Source organism: Conger conger, chromosome 6 (assembly GCF_963514075.1).
Source record: "Conger conger chromosome 6, fConCon1.1, whole genome shotgun sequence".
NCBI lineage: Eukaryota > Metazoa > Chordata > Actinopteri > Anguilliformes > Congridae > Conger > Conger conger.
Window position 1 is genome coordinate 33,788,841 of NC_083765.1, and position 20,557 is coordinate 33,809,397.

At 45.7% G+C, this 20,557-nt stretch overlaps 1 protein-coding gene across 7 annotated transcripts in view; it reads right to left on the bottom strand.

Moving 5' to 3' along the window:
• Nucleotides 1-2,528: 2,528 nt before the first annotated feature.
• Nucleotides 2,529-20,557, bottom strand: part of LOC133130810 (rho GTPase-activating protein 10-like) — a 52,311-nt gene continuing 34,282 nt past the window's right edge. For 2 of the 7 annotated variants that reach the window (XM_061245670.1, XM_061245677.1), the window contains 7 exons: nucleotides 20,151-20,256; nucleotides 19,508-19,667; nucleotides 14,744-14,882; nucleotides 12,648-12,777; nucleotides 6,238-6,360; nucleotides 4,760-4,851; nucleotides 2,529-3,913 (listed from right to left, as the gene is read on the bottom strand). In XM_061245670.1, coding sequence (XP_061101654.1) covers nucleotides 3,825-3,913; nucleotides 4,760-4,851; nucleotides 6,238-6,360; nucleotides 12,648-12,777; nucleotides 14,744-14,882; nucleotides 19,508-19,667; nucleotides 20,151-20,256 — 839 coding nt within the window. In that variant the 3' untranslated portion in view covers nucleotides 2,529-3,824. Of the gene's footprint in view, nucleotides 4,170-4,759; nucleotides 4,852-6,237; nucleotides 6,361-12,647; nucleotides 12,778-14,743; nucleotides 14,883-19,507; nucleotides 19,668-20,150; nucleotides 20,257-20,557 lie in introns of all 7 variants that reach the window. The other 5 variants (XM_061245671.1, XM_061245675.1, XM_061245673.1 and 2 more) reach the window with 5 other exon arrangements.

The following is a 20,557-nucleotide window of genomic DNA, read 5'->3' on the forward strand; positions in this document are numbered from 1 at the left end:
TTGACTGAAATCTATGCTTTCATAGCATTTAACATAAAATTTGAGGAGCGACATGGCGAGATGTATTCCACCGCTGAATAGCTACAGTAGGTATATTCTGGCCAAGGTGCAAGAATACACTTTTCTACCCTACACATATGTATTGACTTAAAAAAAAATTTTAACCTTTATTTATCCAGTTATTCTCTTGAGATACACTCATTTTGGAGAGAGACCAGCAGTAGATTCTCCAGACAGACCAGGACTAGGCTTAATCTGCATCTGTGAAACTGGCCCTACATACATGCTTTCTCCAGCCAGTGAAGTGAGAAGAGAGGAAGAGGAGCGGAGGAGAGAGGTTTGTAAATGAACATCCTCTCCTCCATCTGTAACTGTTTTCATCAGTAGGCACCAGGAGGAGGAAGCAGACCTTCTCTTTTACAACAAACAACACCAAGATGGTATTTATTAAGCAACCCTGAGGAGTATCAGATGTTAGGAAATTAAGTTACAAATAGTTTGGAAGCAATGTCAAAGCCACTGATTGCATATCTATTCGACGTGTACATGGCCAAACTGTATTTTGTCCTAAGCCCAGATGAAAGCTAGGTCTCGAGGGGATGATGCCACTCCTTTTACTTGCCTTTCGTAGACTAGAATGGCTTTCATGATGGATGGCGACATGGTGAGATTCAGTGAATTGAAAAGGAGTGATTTTCTCTTATGGGTTATTAAGATAGATCAGGGGTGGACAATTCCATTCCTGGAGGGTTGTGTGTATTTAGGATTTTGTTGGCAACAATTACCCTCGGTCCTTCACACTGAGAGTGTTCGGAGATAATCTTTTTTTTCTTCAACCAGTAGGGGAAATTGTACACCAATGCCAGTTCACTTGTAGATTAGACCACAATGAACCATTCTGTATGGGTACAGTTATTACAACAATTATGAGCTGTCATTTACTGTTGTTCAATGCATTTTGTTAAACTGGCTACTAAGCTAATTTGGCGGTAATTAGGCGAATGAAATAAGTCATCAGAAACAGACATGGACCTCCTTCCCGACACATGAAATAAACTGCAATGTCCCACTTATTGGTAAGTAAATTAGTCATGTATGGAAATGAAGTTGCTGATTTTCGGTATTGACCTACACCATTACAAACATCACAATGTCTTAACCCCATAAAATGAACCCCGGTTCTATCTGGGATGTGATCACACACCACAATGACCATGCATTCTTTCAACAGCCCATGCTAGTATAATCTGGATTTGGGGAACAAGGCCTTTCAGTTGCCCACCTATTGGCTAATTTAAAAAAGTACCTCTGTTCAGGATGGAACCTTCAGTGAACATCACAGGAAAATTGCCTCAACACCCAGTAATTGCGTTAGCCATTTGGAGCCAGTTTTTTTTTAAACCAAAGGTTAACATTTAATAATGAGCCAGCTCAGTGACTGGAAATGTTAACTGCCACTGAACTGAGCTTAATGTCATAAAAAAGCCATTAATGAGTCGATTCAATACTAATTTTCTTCACTCATATCACAGGATGGCATTAAAAGGTTGCTTAGACCTCTAAAAACTCTGCATTTCATGAACTTTCAGAAACACACGACACCAAAGTCACCCTTTAAAATGCGTGCACTGCGCAAGGTGGATCACGTGTGATTTTCAGATGCGATGTCTCAGACATCAATCTGAAAACTGGGAAATGCTACTGTGTAACAGGGTGCATTCATAATATAGGAACAATATGAATGTGTTACTGTCATTACTGGTCTATCTTAGTCCAGTATTTTTGTCACTTCCTTTAGAGAGAATTCTGCTGTAGCATAATTTAAAGTACGGGCCGGTAATATTCACAGTACAGACGCATAGTCTCATCTTGTAAGTAAAAACATTCACATACAGAAAGTCTCTTCTGCTCTGTAAAGAATTTGCAGGACAGACAGTCTCTTCATCTCCGTAATATTCACAGTACAGGCACACAGTCTCTTATACTTTGTATAATCAGTCGCAGTACAGTTTAATCTCTAATATTTACAGTACAGTCTCTTCATCTCTGTAATATTCACAGTACAGGCACACAGTCTCTTGTACTTTGTATAATCAGTCGCAGTACAGTTTAATCTCTAATATTTACAGTACAGTCTCTTCATCTCTGTAATATTCACAGTACAGGCACACAGTCTCTTGTACTTTGTATAATCATATGCAGGAGTTTATTCTGTAATGTTTCCAGTACAGACACAGTCGGGTCTCCTCTTTAATAGCATTCACAGTATGGACACACACAATCTCTTCTACCTCTCATGATCATTCATAGAACAATTTCTTCCCCTGCGCAATGTTTACAGAACAAACACATGCTTAAATATCTTATCTCAGAATTACAATCAGCTTCTAGTGAGATATTTCTGTTTATGTTGGTCTTGATGGCAAATCAAATCATCACTACTGAGCCAATAAATAATGTACCACCGACACATACCTCTTATTTTTTATTACTAATGTTAGTAAGACATATTACTCAGGGCCCAGATGACGAATTTTAAAAATCTTTATTTATTTTTTTTATTGATTAGAAAGATAACCAAACGTTAAATGCATTTTTGCCTCGATATATGATTACAAAACAGACATGTAAAGCACTTTTAATCAATCAATGGATGTCTTAAATTAACACAACTCCATTCCACAACAAACACAAACCAAGCAGAAGCTCCTGGTTTAAAACAACATTCGTAATATTCAAAACCAGGTTTTATGAGTGCATGCAATAATATTGGTATGGTACTTTACTGCAAAACTGTTAATTGACATCACATTGCTTTGCAAAAACCTTCAGCAAACTGGACATATGTTGTTCTTTGTAGAAGAAACTGAAATCATGTTCGACAAAGCTTTTTTTCTCATTAAACTGAACACCAAAGCCCTACATATGAGGTCTGTCTAACATAGCAATATAATACTTAACTCAGATCGATAAAATATGATAAAATGTGCTTGTGATCATAAAAATATAAAAACTCATCTAAACAACAGCAATCAATAATCAGAGCAACAGGTATTTTCAGTTTACGTTCACAAAAAAGTGCTCCAATTATATGCATTTTTTATAACTGTTCAGAATCCCTGAACAAAGTTATGTGAGAAGTCATCCACTTTTCATCAACATTTTCCCATTAAATGTGTCTTGCTTCAGACATGGTGAACCAGAAGACACTATTGTGTGCAATTACTACAGTACTTTATATGCGCACTGCCTCTAATAGAGAATTACAGCTCCAAATATTAAACTCATGCAGAACATCCAAACATTTGTAAATGACAGTAACCATTAAAATAACATATTGCTGTCATTCTGTATATTTCCCAAAATGAAGACTGGTTCTGAATACCACAATGTTACAATGCCACTCTCCAAAATACTGAATTATACATTTGATTCTTCCCCCTTACAGAAACAGAATATCCTGAAAACATATTGAGTTAAATATATTATCAAGACACTGCAATACTTTACAATACATCTGTAAATATATAAATCTTTGTCATTTCAATACCGCAACTTTCAATACATCTGCAAATGTTTATAAACTTTATTCACAAATAAGTTGCTTTGAAATAAATTTCTCATGATACGTTACATAACAGCATATTCAAATTTCTGTAAGGGCCCTTTATATATGATATTTGGTAGTCTTGGGGAAGTGCGAGTTGATAAATATCTGATTGGGCGGGTGGTGCATAAGAGAAAGTATGCAGGGATGAGTCAGCATGCACAGGGGCAGAGATCATGGATACCATGTATAAGGGGCTAGCGGCTAGCGGCTCTGGCTACAGCATCTCCACGTAGTTCTCTGGAATGAGGCCCCGTCTCCCCTCCAGCTCCCCCTCCAGCCATCCCGGCTCCTGGGAGACGGTCACTGTGCAAGGGACACGCACACAGGTCAGAGGTCAGGAGGCGGGGGTCAGCGGAATTAGGAGCGGTCTGTGCGATTGGAAAGAAATGGCAAGGGCTAAAAAAAACATGCGCTCCTAGCAAGTTTCACCCTGCGGAGTCCAATATCTCTGTTCCTCTTCCACACAAAAATAAGAGACGCGGAGACTTTCCTGTGGATTTTTATGCGCTTTGCAAACTGCTGTGAATCGTCAAACTGAAGTGTAGTGCTGAGCCAAGATCTGATGAGCCCCAAAGACACAAAAAAAAAAAGATTAAGGGGGGGGGGAATATATATAAACCAAACTGACTTTTCAGCCATGACACACCATCTTCAAAGAGTGTGGTGTGCGAGAGAGAGGAGCTGTCAGGCTGGAGCGCAGAGCCTGTAGACTCTTGCTGGGTCCCACAGCTTTATGCAGGACACCCTGATGTCTGAAATCTGTTCAGTATTCAGACACATTATATTCCACAATGCAGCCCCTGCTAATGGCTAGTTGGTGCAGTTGATAATGTTCACAAAGGCCAGCTCCTCTTTTGATAACTCCACATAAAGGCTGTCTAAATCTTCCTATTAGTGAAACTTTTGGTATCCCGGCGCGCAGTCCCTGGCCGTGGAAGAGGACAGCTAGAGGGTTTAGGCTCAACATAGGGCTGAGAGGGCTCCTTCACACTGCACACAGGAGTACAGTGTGAAGGAGCCCTCTCAGCCCTATGTTGAGCCTGAACCCTCCTCCACTGATCTCAGATCAGTCTCCCTGCCCAGTGTGGTGAACTTCACATACCCCTCCACTGATCTCAGGTCAGCCTGTGGTGCCCTTTGGGTGCTTACCGTCTAGGAATATGGCTCCAGCCTGGAAGGAGAGCTCTGAATGGTGTTCAGCCTCACAGGGGTACACCGCCTTGGCCCTCCGGTTGGGGCTGCTAGGAGACAGAAGGCAGTGAGGGTATGCTAGGGAAATTCATTTACCATACCTTTTCAATTATATTTCATACAGCTGTATTTATGCTTGTCCACAGGCACGAGTGCACAGAGACACCAATATTCGCTGAAGCATATTATGCCCTTTTGGTTGTCGCCATTTTTAACAATCCCGATTATCAAGGCACACAAGTCGCTAAGCGCTGAAAATCCCTTTCTATGACGGGCAGCTCCTCATCCCACCATCAAGTTTAGCCACTTGGGAAAAGCTATGAACAATGACACCGGTCGGGAAACACGTCCTACAAGCCAGTCCGTTTGAAGGTTCCTATACTGCACTGCCCATGGAAAAGTGATGCACCAACACAAAACCCCCGTGACGCAAAGACGAAGACGTGCCATGGGAGCGTCTTTCAGGGAGAATCTGATCCTGGATCAGCCCACAGAGGGATCTGTGCCAGGCTCTGTCTGCTGAGAATACAAGCCTGCACCTGTTTGCCACCGCTTCAGAGAGAGGTCCCTCACACGGAGCGGAGACAGAAAATCATGTTTTGTGCAGTCGGGGATACAATTGGAGAAAAGTCTAGAAACACATTCTGCATCAAGAAAGAACACCACACACACACATATACGTATATGCAGTGCACATACATTTGTTTATTCAATAATTTTCATCAAAGAAAAAAAAGGACTTCCAAAGGACTTCAGTTAAATCAAAATTTGGTTAATATTTCAGCCTCGACAAGGCATTTCATATGAAATGGCTCTGGGAAAACTACTGGAACTTCTGTCTCTTCTCTAATATTTATTTTAGTTGGCAGAATTTCTTGGCACATACTGCCTTCGATATTTGATAAATATTTCATGCATTTACTCAGAGCAGCAACAAAGACAAATAAATTGGAAAAAGTTTTGAGAACTCTCTGAAGCTTGTGACAGAAACGCATTCGCCCTAGTGATTGACACCGATTGACAAGGGCGTGCTCATGAAATACTGATCAAGTGGGCGCAGTGCTAATGGAGATGGATATGAAGCAGGCAGCAAAGGCGAGGCGCCCCATCCAGTGACGGGTCACAGGCTAGTGCAGTGAGCTCAGTCATCTCATGGGCCTGTGGACACCACTGAGTGAGTGTGCAAAGAGAGAGGGAGAGAGGGAGGGGGGAGAGAGAGACAGAGAGAGAAAGTGGGAGAGGGGGGAGAGAGACAGCAAGAGAGAGAGAGAGAGAGGGAAAGGAAGAGGGAGAGACAGAGAGATGGATAGAGATAAAGTGAGACACAGAGAGAGAGGGAGAGAGACAGAGAGAGGGATAGAGAGATACAGTGAGACACACAGAGAGGGAGAGTGAGAGAGAGAGCTTATGTAACCGGGGGAAGAGAGGATGTTTACCTCTCCTGCTTGTCCACATCAGCGGCTGCGGTTGTGGGCGGGGCTGGGTTTGTGGGAGTGTTTGAGGGTGTGGATTGACAGGCGTCGGGGGAGGCGGGTCCTGAAGTCGCTGAGGAGACGACTCTGAGAACAGAGTGACAGAACTGAGCTGCTTTTGGAAAAGCCCTGCAGTGTTTTCAAATGCAAAGAGTATGGGCAGGGCTGGCATACAAGGCCGCTCGGTCTCAACTGTATTACCATGGTGCAATCGCAGGGATTTGAATAAAATAACAGACGGGCACAGTCACAGATCCTTTATTTATATACCTATAGTAGGATTACATATTTCTCAAGTTTTTGCCTGCAAAAGATGAGTTTTCCTTTCTGGTTTTTCCCAACCGTATTTTAATAGAACATTGTTACATTTTGATTTATTTGACTGAATCCCTTTTCTGGTAATATTGCTGCTATCGTTACCCACAGTATGCTCATCACATGTATTGCTGGAGAGGTAGACAAAAACACTTTACTATGAACAAGGCCCGCCTTTTCAAGACAAAGTATTCTGTGCATGAAGACTGTTAAAGTAGGTTTCACCCATTTCACTGAGTCACAGCACACATGGGAGGACAAGTCCTTAGAGTCTGAACACAGGAGAGACCCTCAGTCAGAACAGTGGACAGACTCATAGTGTAGAAACTAAGAGTCAAAGCAGTGGAGAGGATTAGAGAATCACAGTAGTAGAGAGGTTTAGAGAATCACAGCAGTAGAGAGGTTTAGAGAATCACAGCAGTAGAGAGGTTTAGAGAATTGCTGGTGGCTCTGGTGTACTGACTTGGAGGCTCTGCAGTGCTGGGCTGGGTTTGAGACTCTGGTGTGCTGGGGGCTCTGGTGTGCTGGGCTGGGAGCTCTGGTGTGCTGGGCTGGGGGCTCTGGTGTGCTGAGGGCTCTGGTGTGCTGGGCTGGGGGCTCTGGTGTGCTGGGGGCCCTGGTGTGCTGGGCTGAGGGCTCTGGTGTGCTGGGGCGGGGGCTTTGCTGGGCTGGGGACTCTGGTGTGCTGGGGGCCCTGGTGTGCTGGGCTGAGGGCTCTGGTGTGCTGGGGGCCCTGGTGTGCTGGGCTGAGGGCTCTGGTGTGCTGGGCTGGGGGCTCTGGTGTGCTGGGGGCCCTGGTGTGCTGGGCTGGGGGCTCTGGTGTGCTGGGGGCCCTGGTGTGCTGTGCTGGGGGCCCTGGTGTGCTGGGCTGGGGGCTCTGGTGTGCTGGGCTGGGGGCTCTGGTGTGCTGGGGGCCCTGGTGTGCTGGGCTGAGGGCTCTGGTGTGCTGGGGGCTCTGGTGTGCTGGGGGCCCTGGTGTGCTGCGGCGGGGGCTTTGCTGGGCTTGGGACTCTGGTGCGCTGGGCTGAGGGCTCTGGTGTGCTGGGCTGAGGGCTCTGGTGTGCTGGGCTGGGGGCTCTGGTGTGCTGGGGGCCCTGGTGTGCTGGGCTGAGGGCTCTGGTGTGCTGGGCTGAGGGCTCTGGTGTGCTGGGCTGGGGGCTCTGGTGTGCTGGGGGCCCTGGTGTGCTGGGCTGGGGGCTCTGGTGTGCTGGGCTGAGGGCTCTGGTGTGCTGGGCTGAGGGCTCTGGTGTGCTGGGCTGAGGGCTCTGGTGTGCTGGGCTGAGGGCTCTGGTGTGCTGGGCTGAGGGCTCTGGTGTGCTGGGCTGAGGGCTCTGGTGTGCTGGGCTGAGGGCTCTGGTGTGCTGGGCTGAGGGCTCTGGTGTGCTGGGCTGAGGGCTCTGGTGTGCTGGGCTGGGGGCTCTGGTGTGCTGGGCTGAGGGCTCTGGTGTGCTGGGCTGGGGGCTCTGGTGTGCTGGGGGCCCTGGTGTGCTGGGCTGGGGGCTCTGGTGTGCTGGGGCGGGGGCTTTGCTGGGCTGGGGACTCTGCAGTGCTGGGCTGAGGGCTCTGGTGTGCTGGGGGCCCTGGTGTGCTGGGGCGGGGGCTTTGCTGGGCTTGGGACTCTGCAGTGCTGGGCTGGGGGCTCTGGTGTGCTGGGGGCCCCGGTGTGCGGTACAGCACATCAGCATTAGCAGAGAGAAAGCGGGCAGGCTGCAGTGTTTGATGTGGATGAGCAGCAGCAACACCTCTAACAGCAGTGCGGGAGACGACGCGAGCCAGAGAAATCACACGGACGGATTAAATTCCCTCCTGTTACTCCAGCCCAAGACTGCCTTTTTCAGCTCTCACTGAGAATAGAATCAGGCTTAATGAAGGGGTAGCCGCTGTCTCGCTGTACTGAGATCAGTTTTATTATTCCCCACTGCTCTCTACCTCAGACTCTGTGAAAGCCAATTTGGAGCCATCCTTCAATTCTCTGCAGATATTATTTGCTGGAGCTCATTGTGTATAGGGATTTAATGAGCCAGCACATTCTTCGTCTATTACAAACAGAGTGTTTTAATGTTTTTTTTTCCCCCCACAAGGGGAATACTGAGCAGTTGGACGGATGCGTGTACAGTCACAATAACAGATCCTCACCACCGAAAAGTCCCTTCAAATATAGAGGGCATCTTCACACAGAATCATAGATCAGGCAGCCCTTGATGACACATTTCTTTTTAACCAAATCCAATTTTAAATGTATAATCATAATAACTATGATTGCTTGAGATTACAAGCTAGTTATAAAGTTAGACCACAGAGTTCAAAGAACTGGAACCAAAATATTTAGCTTCATTAAGGATCCCGATCCTTTGGTTTCTCTTTCTTCCTCTAGGCTTCTTCGGGACACCAGACAGATCAACACCCCTTTTCAAAACCTCTGTGAAACATAACACAGCACGATATAGGAAAATCCTTGTCAAATACCCACACAGACCGTTATGGTTTGTGTAGACCGGAGGGCACGTCGAGGGTCGATCCGTTTTGGGATTTCATCCTGACATTTGCTCTTCATTACGTAATTAGCCCCCCGGTAACGTTTTTCAATAAAGTCATGAGTGACTGTACATTCTCCCCGTGGTGGAATTGTTTTTCTGTGGTCTGACACAGGGGTGAAGCAGCCGCGGCGTATATGAATAATGGTTGGAAGAAAAAAAAAAAGAAAAAACACGCACACACACATGCAGAGGCACACACACAGACAGACGCGTGCGCGCACACACACACTCACGCATGCACGCATAGACACATACTCGCACACACACACAGATGCGAGCACGCACACACACTCACACACAAACTCACACATGCGCGCACACAGACAGGCGCACACACACACACACACCCTGGAGGACTAGTTGTGCTCCCCTGACATACTGTAGGCAAAGTTTTCATTATCACTGAATGACTAGGCAGATACACAGATAGCACAAGGTCAGAAGGTACAGTGAGATAAAGGCGCGTTTGTCCCTTTAATGTGGCTGTGTGGCTCATTAATGGTGAGATGGTAACAGTGTCCATTAGAGGGGTCTGCTGCAGAGGGTGTGCAGGGTGCAGCGGCACAGTCCGGGGCCCAGTCACAGTGTGATTTATGGACCTGCAGTCTGCCAGCCTCATCACACACCGAGCAGGAGCTCACCTCTGCAGGGCTGCTCCTTTCTCATCTATTACAGCCTGATCAGCAGCCTGTGTGACTCTCACACACACTCACACTGACACTGACACTCTCACACACACACACACACACACACACACACACACACACACACACACACACACACACACACACAGAGCAGGAGCTCACCTCTGCAGGGCTGTTCCCATCTCATCTACTACAGCCTGATCAGCAGCCTGTGTGACTCTCACACACACTAACACTCACACTCACACTCTCACACACACACACACACACACACACACTCACACTCACACTCTCACACACACACACACACACACACACACACACACACACACACACACAAACACACTCACACACTCACACGCGTTCAGAAACGCACGCGTGCACACACAGATACACACACGTGCACGAAAACACGCGCATTCGTACATGCAGATGCAGACACACGCATAAGCACACATGCAGGCACACACATACACAAACAAGAAGACAAACATGCACACATGCACGCACGGCCGCACTCAAACGCATGAACACACACATGCACACACATACTATATATAGTACACACACATGCACACAGAGGCGTGCACACACATACTGCATACAGCACACACATGAACACACACATGCACACAGAGGCGTGCACACACATACTGTATACAGCACACACACGTCCACATACATGTACACATACATGCACACTTGCACGCACACATACTGCGTTTCTCAGAAAGGCCTTTAATAGCTGACCTTGGAGAGCTGCGGAGTTAATGGATATTCAAATTACTTCATGAAATGGGTGCTTCCAAATGATCACAGAATGAAATATGGTCGTGAAAAAGGGGAAATTGTTTTTTTCCACAAAAACAAAACAAAAACATTTTTGAGTTAGGCTTAACCAAAGAAAATTGACTTAATTTAAACAAAGCATAAATAGCATTAAACGCATTACATTTGGAGTGCTGTTTATCTACAGCTGGGAATCAAATTTCGGTATTTCCTCCACAGTGTTGTTGCACTGTACTTCTGTTTCTGTAAACAAGCCCATAAATCAAACATTTCAGCCACATTTCTGCAGAACAATCAGGCAGCGAGGCGGAGTGGCCCGCCCCTTCCACGCGTTCATACCGCGGGGATCCACAGCCCGCAGTGTGGCGCGCTCAACCCGGCCCCACCAAACGCAAGGCCACAGAGAGTCAGGAATCAGCATTCCTGATGCACCACACTGCCAGCGTCTGGGCCTGGATGGAGTTTTCACCTGATGGACTCGCGATGACTCAATGTAACAACCAGTGGGCCATCGCTGAACGAGCAGCTCCCGCCATTACTGTGAAGGAGAATTATATCCTTCGGAACAGATTACATGCTTCGATTAATCCATCGATCTAAGCATATAATTAATAGTGGGAGTTTTGAAATTCCTTTGGTGCCCTTGCGAAGCTAGTCCAGCTCGTCGCAAATCTGTTTATCTTAACATACAATTTTTTTGTCATTAGTCACTAAGGCTTTCTTTCCGCACCAAACAGAATGACATCTGTGGTCTTTTTCCTAACATGCTATTTTAGTCTTAATCAAATAGTTAAGCAGTGAAACACACAGCAGCACACAGCAACACACACACACACACACACACACACACACACACACAATCTGGATATTTTACCAAATCAACACAAGTCCTCTGGTGGGTGGCTGAAGGGCACCGCTCCACCAGGGAGGATAACCCGGCACCTGGGAGGTTAACCCAGCACCTGGGAGGATAACCCAGCACCTGGGAGGATAACCCGGCACCTGGGAGGTTAACCCAGCACCTGGGAGGATAACCCAGCACCTGGGAGGATAACCCGGCACCTGGGAGGTTAACCCAGAACCTGGGAGGTTAACCCAGAACCTGGGAGGTTAACCCAGCACCTGGGAGGCTAACCCGGCACCTGGGAGGATAACCCAGCACCTGGGAGGTTAACCCAGAACCTGGGAGGTTAACCCAGCACCTGGGAGGCTAACCCAGCACCTGGGAGGATAACCCAGCACCTGGGAGGATAACCCAGCACCTGGGAGGTTAACCCAGCACCTGGGAGGTTAACCCAGCACCTGGGAGGATAACCCAGCACCTCTGAGTGACCAGCCCAGGTCCATCAGCATAACGCCACACTGCCACCTTACAGAGATAAGGCCAGGCCTCGCCCACTACTCCCAGCGCTCTGAAGTGGCACCCTGCTGCTGGAACCTGAGGTATGTGATGACACTAATGACACCTTCCAGTCAACCTGTCGTTAGCCGGACGGTGACACTTTCGCACACTCTGTCCAGTCTGGCAGGAGCTCCTTCACATTCACAACGGAGCCCTGCTCCTTTCCTACAGCTACCACCACAAATATGTGCTCATTGTTAACATTCGCCCACTCTGTCCCCCGCCATGCCTCACAGCAGTGCTGGGTACTACCGAGGGACAGAGAGAAAAAGAGCGCAATAGGAAGAATATGGTATAAATATAATCAAAATAATACATATAATCTAAATAATAATAAATATATCATTTTTACAAGATTATTTTAGATAGATAGAATATTTTACTGGTGCCTATACTATTGCAACAATAACCAGTGTTATTGTTACCAACATGTATGTCTCATGTTAGTCAAAATGAGTACAGCACTTTTGTGTTTCTAAATTAGCGGAATATTACACTTCGGCAAATTCTACTTTCGGCATTTCATGCCAACAGAGCATATTGAATTGAAGTCAGCTGAACTGATATACACACACATACAGTATGTATAATATTATACACAGAGATGGCAGGGAGGGAGAATGGCGGTGGGGTCCGGTCCCGGCCCCGTGCCCTCCTGATGCAGGCTTGGAGGGAGCAGGGACTCACCCCGCGTTCCCCTGCAGGACGGGGGGCTTCTCAGGGGGGGTCCCACAGGCTGAGGCGCTGGAGGATTTTGACGACACGGACTCAGAGCTGCCTAAAGACGCACCGTCAGCCGTGCAGTTCGAGCTGTCGGCTGCACACAAAACCACAAAGAGAGGGGAACACGTTATCAAAAACACAGCCACAACAAGACCTGAATTACCTGCTGGAATCCACAGTTCTGACTACACAGGCAAAGTACTGCTGCAATGATACTGTTGTTTTGAACCAGTTAAAATGGCCAAAGCCAGTATTTGGAATAAAAATATGGACCAACCAGTGACAATATATCAGAGAAACTATGCCTTTAATGTTCATTCAACCAAAAAGGAAGGTTCAGACCACACACACACATACCATTATGTATACAAGTTTATTGACCTCAAACAAAAGAGAAAACATGTTTTTTCATAACTGCAATATCTTTAATATCGTGCCAACATATTGTTAACACATTTGATTACTTTTCTTGAATTGACCACATCATTATTTCCATATTTAAAAAGGATAATAACTTAACTTAAAAAATACCAACATAGTACTTATTCTTTAATTATTTCAAGCCTAACAAACTAGTATTTTGAGGAACTGGCAAATTCAGTGTACTTCAAATCCAACATCGGCTGTGAAGATCTTTCCCTCTTAAGCTGTTTACTTGAGGCTCTGATCAATATCTCTCAAGAAGAGTGTGACCTCAAATTCAAAAGCCCCATTTGCGGTTCTGTGAGGTGAAAACCAGCTTGTAAAAGCAATTATTCTGAGTCCAGGTGGAAGACAAAAAGATTTCAAGAATATTGCTTATTTCACCGACAGAAATGTAAATACCATGCAGTAAAAACCCGGTGGAATACATGACTCTGAAGAGCATATGTAGTTTATTTTACTTCAGAGTAGGGGATGTGCTACATGACACCTGCAGAGTGTTAGGGTGGGGCAGAGGTCCATGATCCCCGGCTCTCTGGGTACTGGGCTTTAGTAGTGGTCTGGCTGTAAGTCTTGTTTGCGTTATTCAGAGGTGACCACCGTAGGGGCCACATTGACATACTGTAATTGCAGTCTTGGTCACGGTCATCTGCAAAGGCTACAATGCAGTCAACCACGTGCAGCCTAGATTATGACCATGCCATAGATATTACAATAGACTAACAAGATGGTTGACTTTTACTGTACGTTCCTTCCAGCCTCTGTTTAGACTCAGGTTAGTTAAGGAAGTTTCCGGTAATTTGGAATCCTTGGAATGCAATTTTCAGTGACACTTCACTTGAACCCCTTGCCTTAAGGCCGAGATAGCACTGCCATACACTTAACATAGCAGCTGTCACAAGATGGCAAAACAGATGGTGTCAGTTGATGTCAAATTATTCCATGAAAGTGTCATACTTTTTTCGGTAAATGTTATTACGGATGTTACCATGCCATTTGACATAACCTGACATAATCGGTTATAACATTTTGTGACAGCTACTATGTCACGTTTATGACAGTGTAATGTCAGCCTTATGGGGAGGAGTTCAAGTAAGGAGTTACCCAATTTTCAATACCGCTGCATGGTATTGGAATCAAATTTGAGTTCTCACAAAAAGGTGTTAAATTGCAATGTTTCCGGATGAACAGGGGACAGAACGAGGAGATGACCATCTGGCAGGGCAATAACAATATCTACAGCTGTTGAGGCTTTAGCAAAAGTGACACAAAACAACATGGAAGATTTAAAAACACAGAACAAATGCATACACCGAGGCAGTAAGAGCAGTCGTCTGGCAGTCGGAGGGTTCGATCCCCTGCCCGGGCTGTGTCGAAGTGTCCCTGAGCAAGACACCTAACCCCCAAATGCTCCTGACGAGCTGGTCGGGGCCTTGCATGGCAGCCAATCGCCGTCGGTGTGTGAGTGTGTGTATGAATGAGTGAATGGAGAAGCATCAATTGTACAGCGCTTTGGATAAAGGCGCTATATAAATACCTGCCATTTACCATTTACACCAACATGAAAGGCTTAACACTGCAGATGGCCACTCTGTGTGGAACTGTGCAGGGCTTTCTCTGGATGGTGCGACCCTCACCTGTTTGCATGTCCTGCACTGGAGGATTATAGACCGCCAGGGGCCTGTTCTGCCGGCTCTGCTTCCTGGACTGCCGGGTGGGGGCAGTGAGGGACGGCACGGTCGTGGAGGGAGACGTATCGGGAGAGTCCCCAAAGATCTGTAATCACCAGTTAAAGCCAAGAAATAGTGGGACAGGAGAAAAAAATAAACTAACAGGCTAGCTAGCAAATGTAATTCAGCTACTCCAATGACATCATACACAGCAGACAGAAAGGCATTGCTGGACAGCCAGTTTCTTTGAATCCTGGAGTCTTTAAATCTGCAATGCACTTTAGAACAAGCCAAAAAATAACCAAACAAAACAAATCGAGGGTTTTGACATTACTGCGTGTGGGAGGCGATATAAAATGCAGTGTGAACTTATCTTGACCCTGAAAGAAAAATATACACTGAAAGCAGAAAGACAAGACATGTTTTGATGATTCTGCTTGCCTGGTAACTTTGTATTGTGACTCGAGAGTGAAGAGCTGAGGATTGAAAAGCGATGAGTAACATCTGATCAGAGAAAGAGCTAGACAGACAGACGAGAGGAGACGGGAGGGAAGCCTGATACAGCCCACGCAGTGCAGCTTCAGCATGTCTCTGTCTGTACAGATGGACCTGAATGCAAAACAACCTGTGGGACAGCTACAGTCTGCAGAAGACCTGACTGCGAGGAGAGCCTCTCACTGCGAGGAGAGTTTTACTGAGGAGAAAAACTTCCAGGGAGGAGTCTCATCGTGAGCAAGAGAGTCTTACTATGAAGAGAGTTTCACTGTGAAGAAAAACTAACAGGGAGGAGAGTCTACAGCATGTCTGTGGACAGGCGGACCTGAATGGAAAACAACCTGTGGGACAGCTACAGTTTGCAGAAGGCTTGACTGCGAGGAGAGCCTCTGACTTGGAGAATAACTTACAGGGAGGAGAGTTTTACTGTGAGGGGAGTCTTGCTGTGAGGGAGAGTCACTGTGAGTGAGAGAGTCTTGCTGTGTTAAGATTTTTACTGTGAGGAGAAACTAACTGTGAGGGACTTTTACTGTGAGGGAGAGAGTTTTACTGTGTTAAGAGTTTTACTGTGAGGAGAAACTAACTGTGAGGGAGTCACTATGAGAAAGAGAGTATTACTGTGAGGGAGGGAGTCTTACTGTGAGGGAGAGAGAGTCACGCTGAGGGAGAGAGACTTGGACTGTTAAGAAAGTCTTACTATGAGGAGAGCTTTACTGTAACGAGAAACTTACTGTGAGGGAGAGTCACTATGAGAAAGAGAGTATTACTGTGAGGGTGAGAGTCTTACTGGGAAAAGATGGTCTTACTGTGAGGGAGAGAGTCTTACTGGGAAAAAATGGTCTTACTGTGAGGGAGAGAGTCGTACTGTGAGGGTGAGAGTCTTACTGTGATGAGGGTCTTGCTGTGATAATAAAGTCTTATTGTGAGGAGACAGAATTTTACTGTTAGGAGAGTATTATTGTGAGGAGGGTCTGTTACCGTGATAAGAATAAGTCTTACTGTGTTCTGTAAGATGTATGTCTGTTAACCTGAGGAAGTACAGTACAGTGAGGACAGAAAGCCTGTTACTGTGATGGGAGTGAGTCTGTTACAATGAGGAGAGAGCCTAAATAAGAAAGCATAACTCGGCAGACCGCTCCCTAGGTTTTAGATTGGTATTTGAATTCAGACTTAATGTGCCAGAAAGTTAGTACCAGACAGACAATTTAAAATTATAATTGACAACAAGTGGAATTAGGACATTTTCTTTTTTTGCAACTATGTTTCTGGAGAGCTCATGAGAAATAATGAGAGACCTCTATTTAACCAGGGTGGTCAAATGAGAACAAATTTTTCATTTACAATGGCCTGACAAAAAAGCAACCCTTACAATGCTCTGTTTTTACTGTATATTAAACAGAAAACAAAATGCTTAGAGTTATACATAATGGATTCTACAGATGAGCAATATTTAAAACGGATTAATGGCATTGAAAACATTCATGAAAAAAACCCCTCTGTCAGCAGTCTGACTTCTGCTCACTTCCATGGCTTCTCTTGCTGCACCCACCCAAGACTTTGTCACAAACCCTCCCCCGAGCCTGCATGCATATGGGAGGCTATAGCTTATTCCACAATTCAACAGACTTTGCCACACTGAGGCCTGTCTGTCTTGCACCATGCCCCACACATTTTAAGTGTGAATGACTGAACAGTGAAATGCCAATTAAGTGATTTCCACAAAAAGGTTTAACAATACCAGAAATTGGCTATCATTTACATCTCTGTAGAAAGAAAATAAAATAAAACACCATAAGAAAACCCTTCATACATTTTGTTAAAAAAGTCTTATAATGAACTTGCATGAGAGGGTTAAGAGCATCATTTCACTTATTTAGAATTGAACTGATGCGCCACAGTCTATTTCTTACTTTGCCCATGTAAGAAAAGGATGTAATTCACTGAGGATGGTCTGTGCATGGTGCGTCTCTCATCCAACATACTCCCACACTTGCTGAATGCTCCCTCTGAGGGTGCATTGGAGGCCGGACTGGAGAGGGCGTATTGAGCCAAGTTGTTCAGAGCAGGAAAATGAAAACGTACGAGTGTCCCACCAAAGCAAAACATGTTGAATTTAGAGTAGAGTCCAGCTTAATTGACAGATATACCCTAATCTTGGTCACCAAAGACCTTCTGCCTGTGGCTGCAGTGTCCGTGGGTCCGTTCTCTCAGTTGGAAAGGGGACTGGTGGAAACTTGCTCAGGGGATGGAGGTTCCTCCTGGGCCCAAGCACTGAACATGGATGGTGATGGGCACCATCATCAGGCATCTTCAAGATGCATCTTCAATTTTGGTGTAAGGAATACTGCTAGCCTAAAGAATATGCATAGGGGTTCAGCATTGAGACATTTGACCATCGAGGCAAGAAAAACATGCCAGCTGTCTCGGACTGACCAAGGCAATATGCGGGAGACACCATATTGTCTGATCCAATGTAATTTGCAGAATCTTTGAATGGTGTCAGGAACGACCTCATTCAAACTATTGAATGTCAGGGTCACTACAACTATTTGCTGCTCGTTAAAGTCTATCCTATGCAGGCAATTCCGTCATACAGATTATTTAAGAGAAGCACAGAGTTGATGTCATCATATTGCTGAAGAGCAGACTGATGCATGTCATAGTTTGAATTCCATCTTGTGTCAACAGTTCCTGTCAGTTTTTCATTTTTTTCCTTGCTGGCCAGAGGGTTTTAAATAGCAACCAGTTTTGTTTTTTTACATTAGTGAGCAGCTGGGAAGTTCCAGGGGACCTCTGCATTTCCCCAGCTGAGAATGGGCTGGTCAAATCACAAATGTTTGCACTGCAGTTGAGTCGCCTAACTCCACATAGAGCTGCCATTAGCTCCGCAGCCTGTGACAAACACCATCTTGGTGCCCACTCAAACTGGATCAGTTCCAAACTAAAACTTTTCTGGACAGGAGAGTGCGGATGTTTCCCCCCATTTTTGCTGGGTCACCTTCAAATGGTGCTGCAGATAGTATCCAGAAGGCAAGTTTGAAACGATCACTAATGTAGTGAATGGTGGCTGATAGGATTGACATTTTCGAGTAATTTTCTGTCCAAATGCCAGTGGTTAATGCACATCCATATCTTCCTATAGTTTGTTGAATTTCCTTGATGACATCATTTTTAGGGCTCTTTTCTGCACATGTTGGGTGGGGAAGCACATCCTACAAATGAAGCTGTCCCAGCTTGGCTGCCATGTTTACAAAAATCTGGGCTAGCGCAATTAATCCAATCCTGGCAACAGCCAAATATCCGCACAAACCTCATCAATAGACTTTTCTGTGGTTTCCTGCCTAGTTGGCTCACCTTGGGTTTTTATTTGGATCTGTCCCTTCACAACTTGACGTGCCTTACTTGTGACCTCCTTTTGCATTTGTTACACTGTGCAAACCAGGTTACCCACACATCGAATGTTCCTGGACTCCTTTGGACCATTCTCAATATTTTTGACGTTTCAATGTGTCACACCATTGTAGGAACGCCCCAAATACACCAAAAAGCGGAAGTATCTGAGAGGTGAAGAAAGTGCACATAGTCTTACCAGGCGCTACTGGAACAGTCTATGTCTGTTGTGCAGTGGTGCGAGTCAAGAGAATGCAGGCTAAAATGAATACAATTTATTTAACAATGTGAAATGCAGAATTAGAATGCCAATGTGGAAAGGTGTAATATGAATGGCTATACGAAAGGTGCACAGGAGGTCATATTAGCGTGTCACCTCAAACAACTCCACGTTTCCCTCTATATACCCAGGGTTTACAGAAAAAAAAACAAATCAAATAAATAATCATCACAGTCACAAGACGTGATGGCGTGATGTCACCTACTCTACACAGCTCTTAGTTCAGGCCCTAGTGCTCTCACACCTGGACTACAGCAATTCCCTTCTGCAGCCAATACAGAATGCACAACTCATCAGCAATCTTCCCATGAGTAGTCGTGTCTCCATCTCAGTCCATTGGCTTCCTGTTACTGATTGCATCAGCTTTAAAACCTTGGTAGTGACCTTTAGGACAAGTAATTGGGTGTGTGTTAAATGAATGCAAAGTATTGTAATGTAATGCAAAGTCAGCCCTATACAGTAGCAGAGGGGTGGAGTCACGCCTCTTATAGGAGTGGAGAGGTGGAGTGAGGAGAAATCTAGCTCAAGTAGAGGTAAAGGACTGGTGTAGAGGGGTGAACACCAACCTTCTCCTGGTTCTCAATCAGGATCTCCACCACAATATTCTGAAACTTGAGGTCCATGATGGCAGCGACGGTCTCCTCCTGAGGTCTCATGAGCGTGGGTCCGAACACCACGCCCAGGTTAGCAACAGTCATCAGGTTCTGTTTGCAGTGGGCTGCCACACTGTAGGAGATGGGCGGGCGGGGGTCGATTTAGGCAGCGGTATTAGACTACTTCTACAGTACTGCGCCTTGCACCATATTTGGTGTGCCATATATTTTCTGTGAAAAAGGGTCAGCTGGCTTTTTACGACCTGAGGGGGAGAGATTATGCGCTTATCTTCGCTTTACTCCCATTCCACGCTTGGGCAAACTTTGTGACGTTGCCTAAAAATGCCTGTAAAATCTCAATCTGGTCTAATCCCAGTTTCTGAGCTTCATTCTGAGTTCTGCAATTCCAATCCCATTTTGGAGGCAAAACACTAATCTCCTGTTTAGGAAATTAGACCTTAATCCCTCCTGGATCTCTTTCATCAAAGGGCCACCAAATGGCATTTAGGGGTTGGGCTTTAAACTGTCCCCACTTCCCCCCTTTCACAGAATCCTCGCCCTAAAGAGTGTCCTGCTACCTAGCAATAGTGAATCCTCCTCACTTCAGGGGACTTACCTGGCCAGGTGTTTCATCAGCAGCCCCAAAACCATGAGGTTCTTCTCTGGGAGCTTATGGATCAGGTAGTGAATGGCCTCCACGCGAGACTCCGGACTTCCACACTCTGTTCATGCCAAGAGGAAGAAATGGTTATTTGTGTAGTGAATGTTGAATAAATGCGTACGTTAACTAAACTGCATAAGGTGTAAAATAAACCACAACGTTTTAAATTAAATGACATTTTCCTACTCAATAATTCTCATTAATTTGACATAGGGCGGCCCGTAGCGTAGTGGTTAAGGTGAATGACTGGGACCCGCAAGGTCGGTGGTTCGATCCCCAGTCTAGCCACAATAAGATCCGCACAGCCGTTGGGCCATTGGGCCCTTGAGCCAGGCCCTTAACCCTGCATTGCTCCAGGGGAG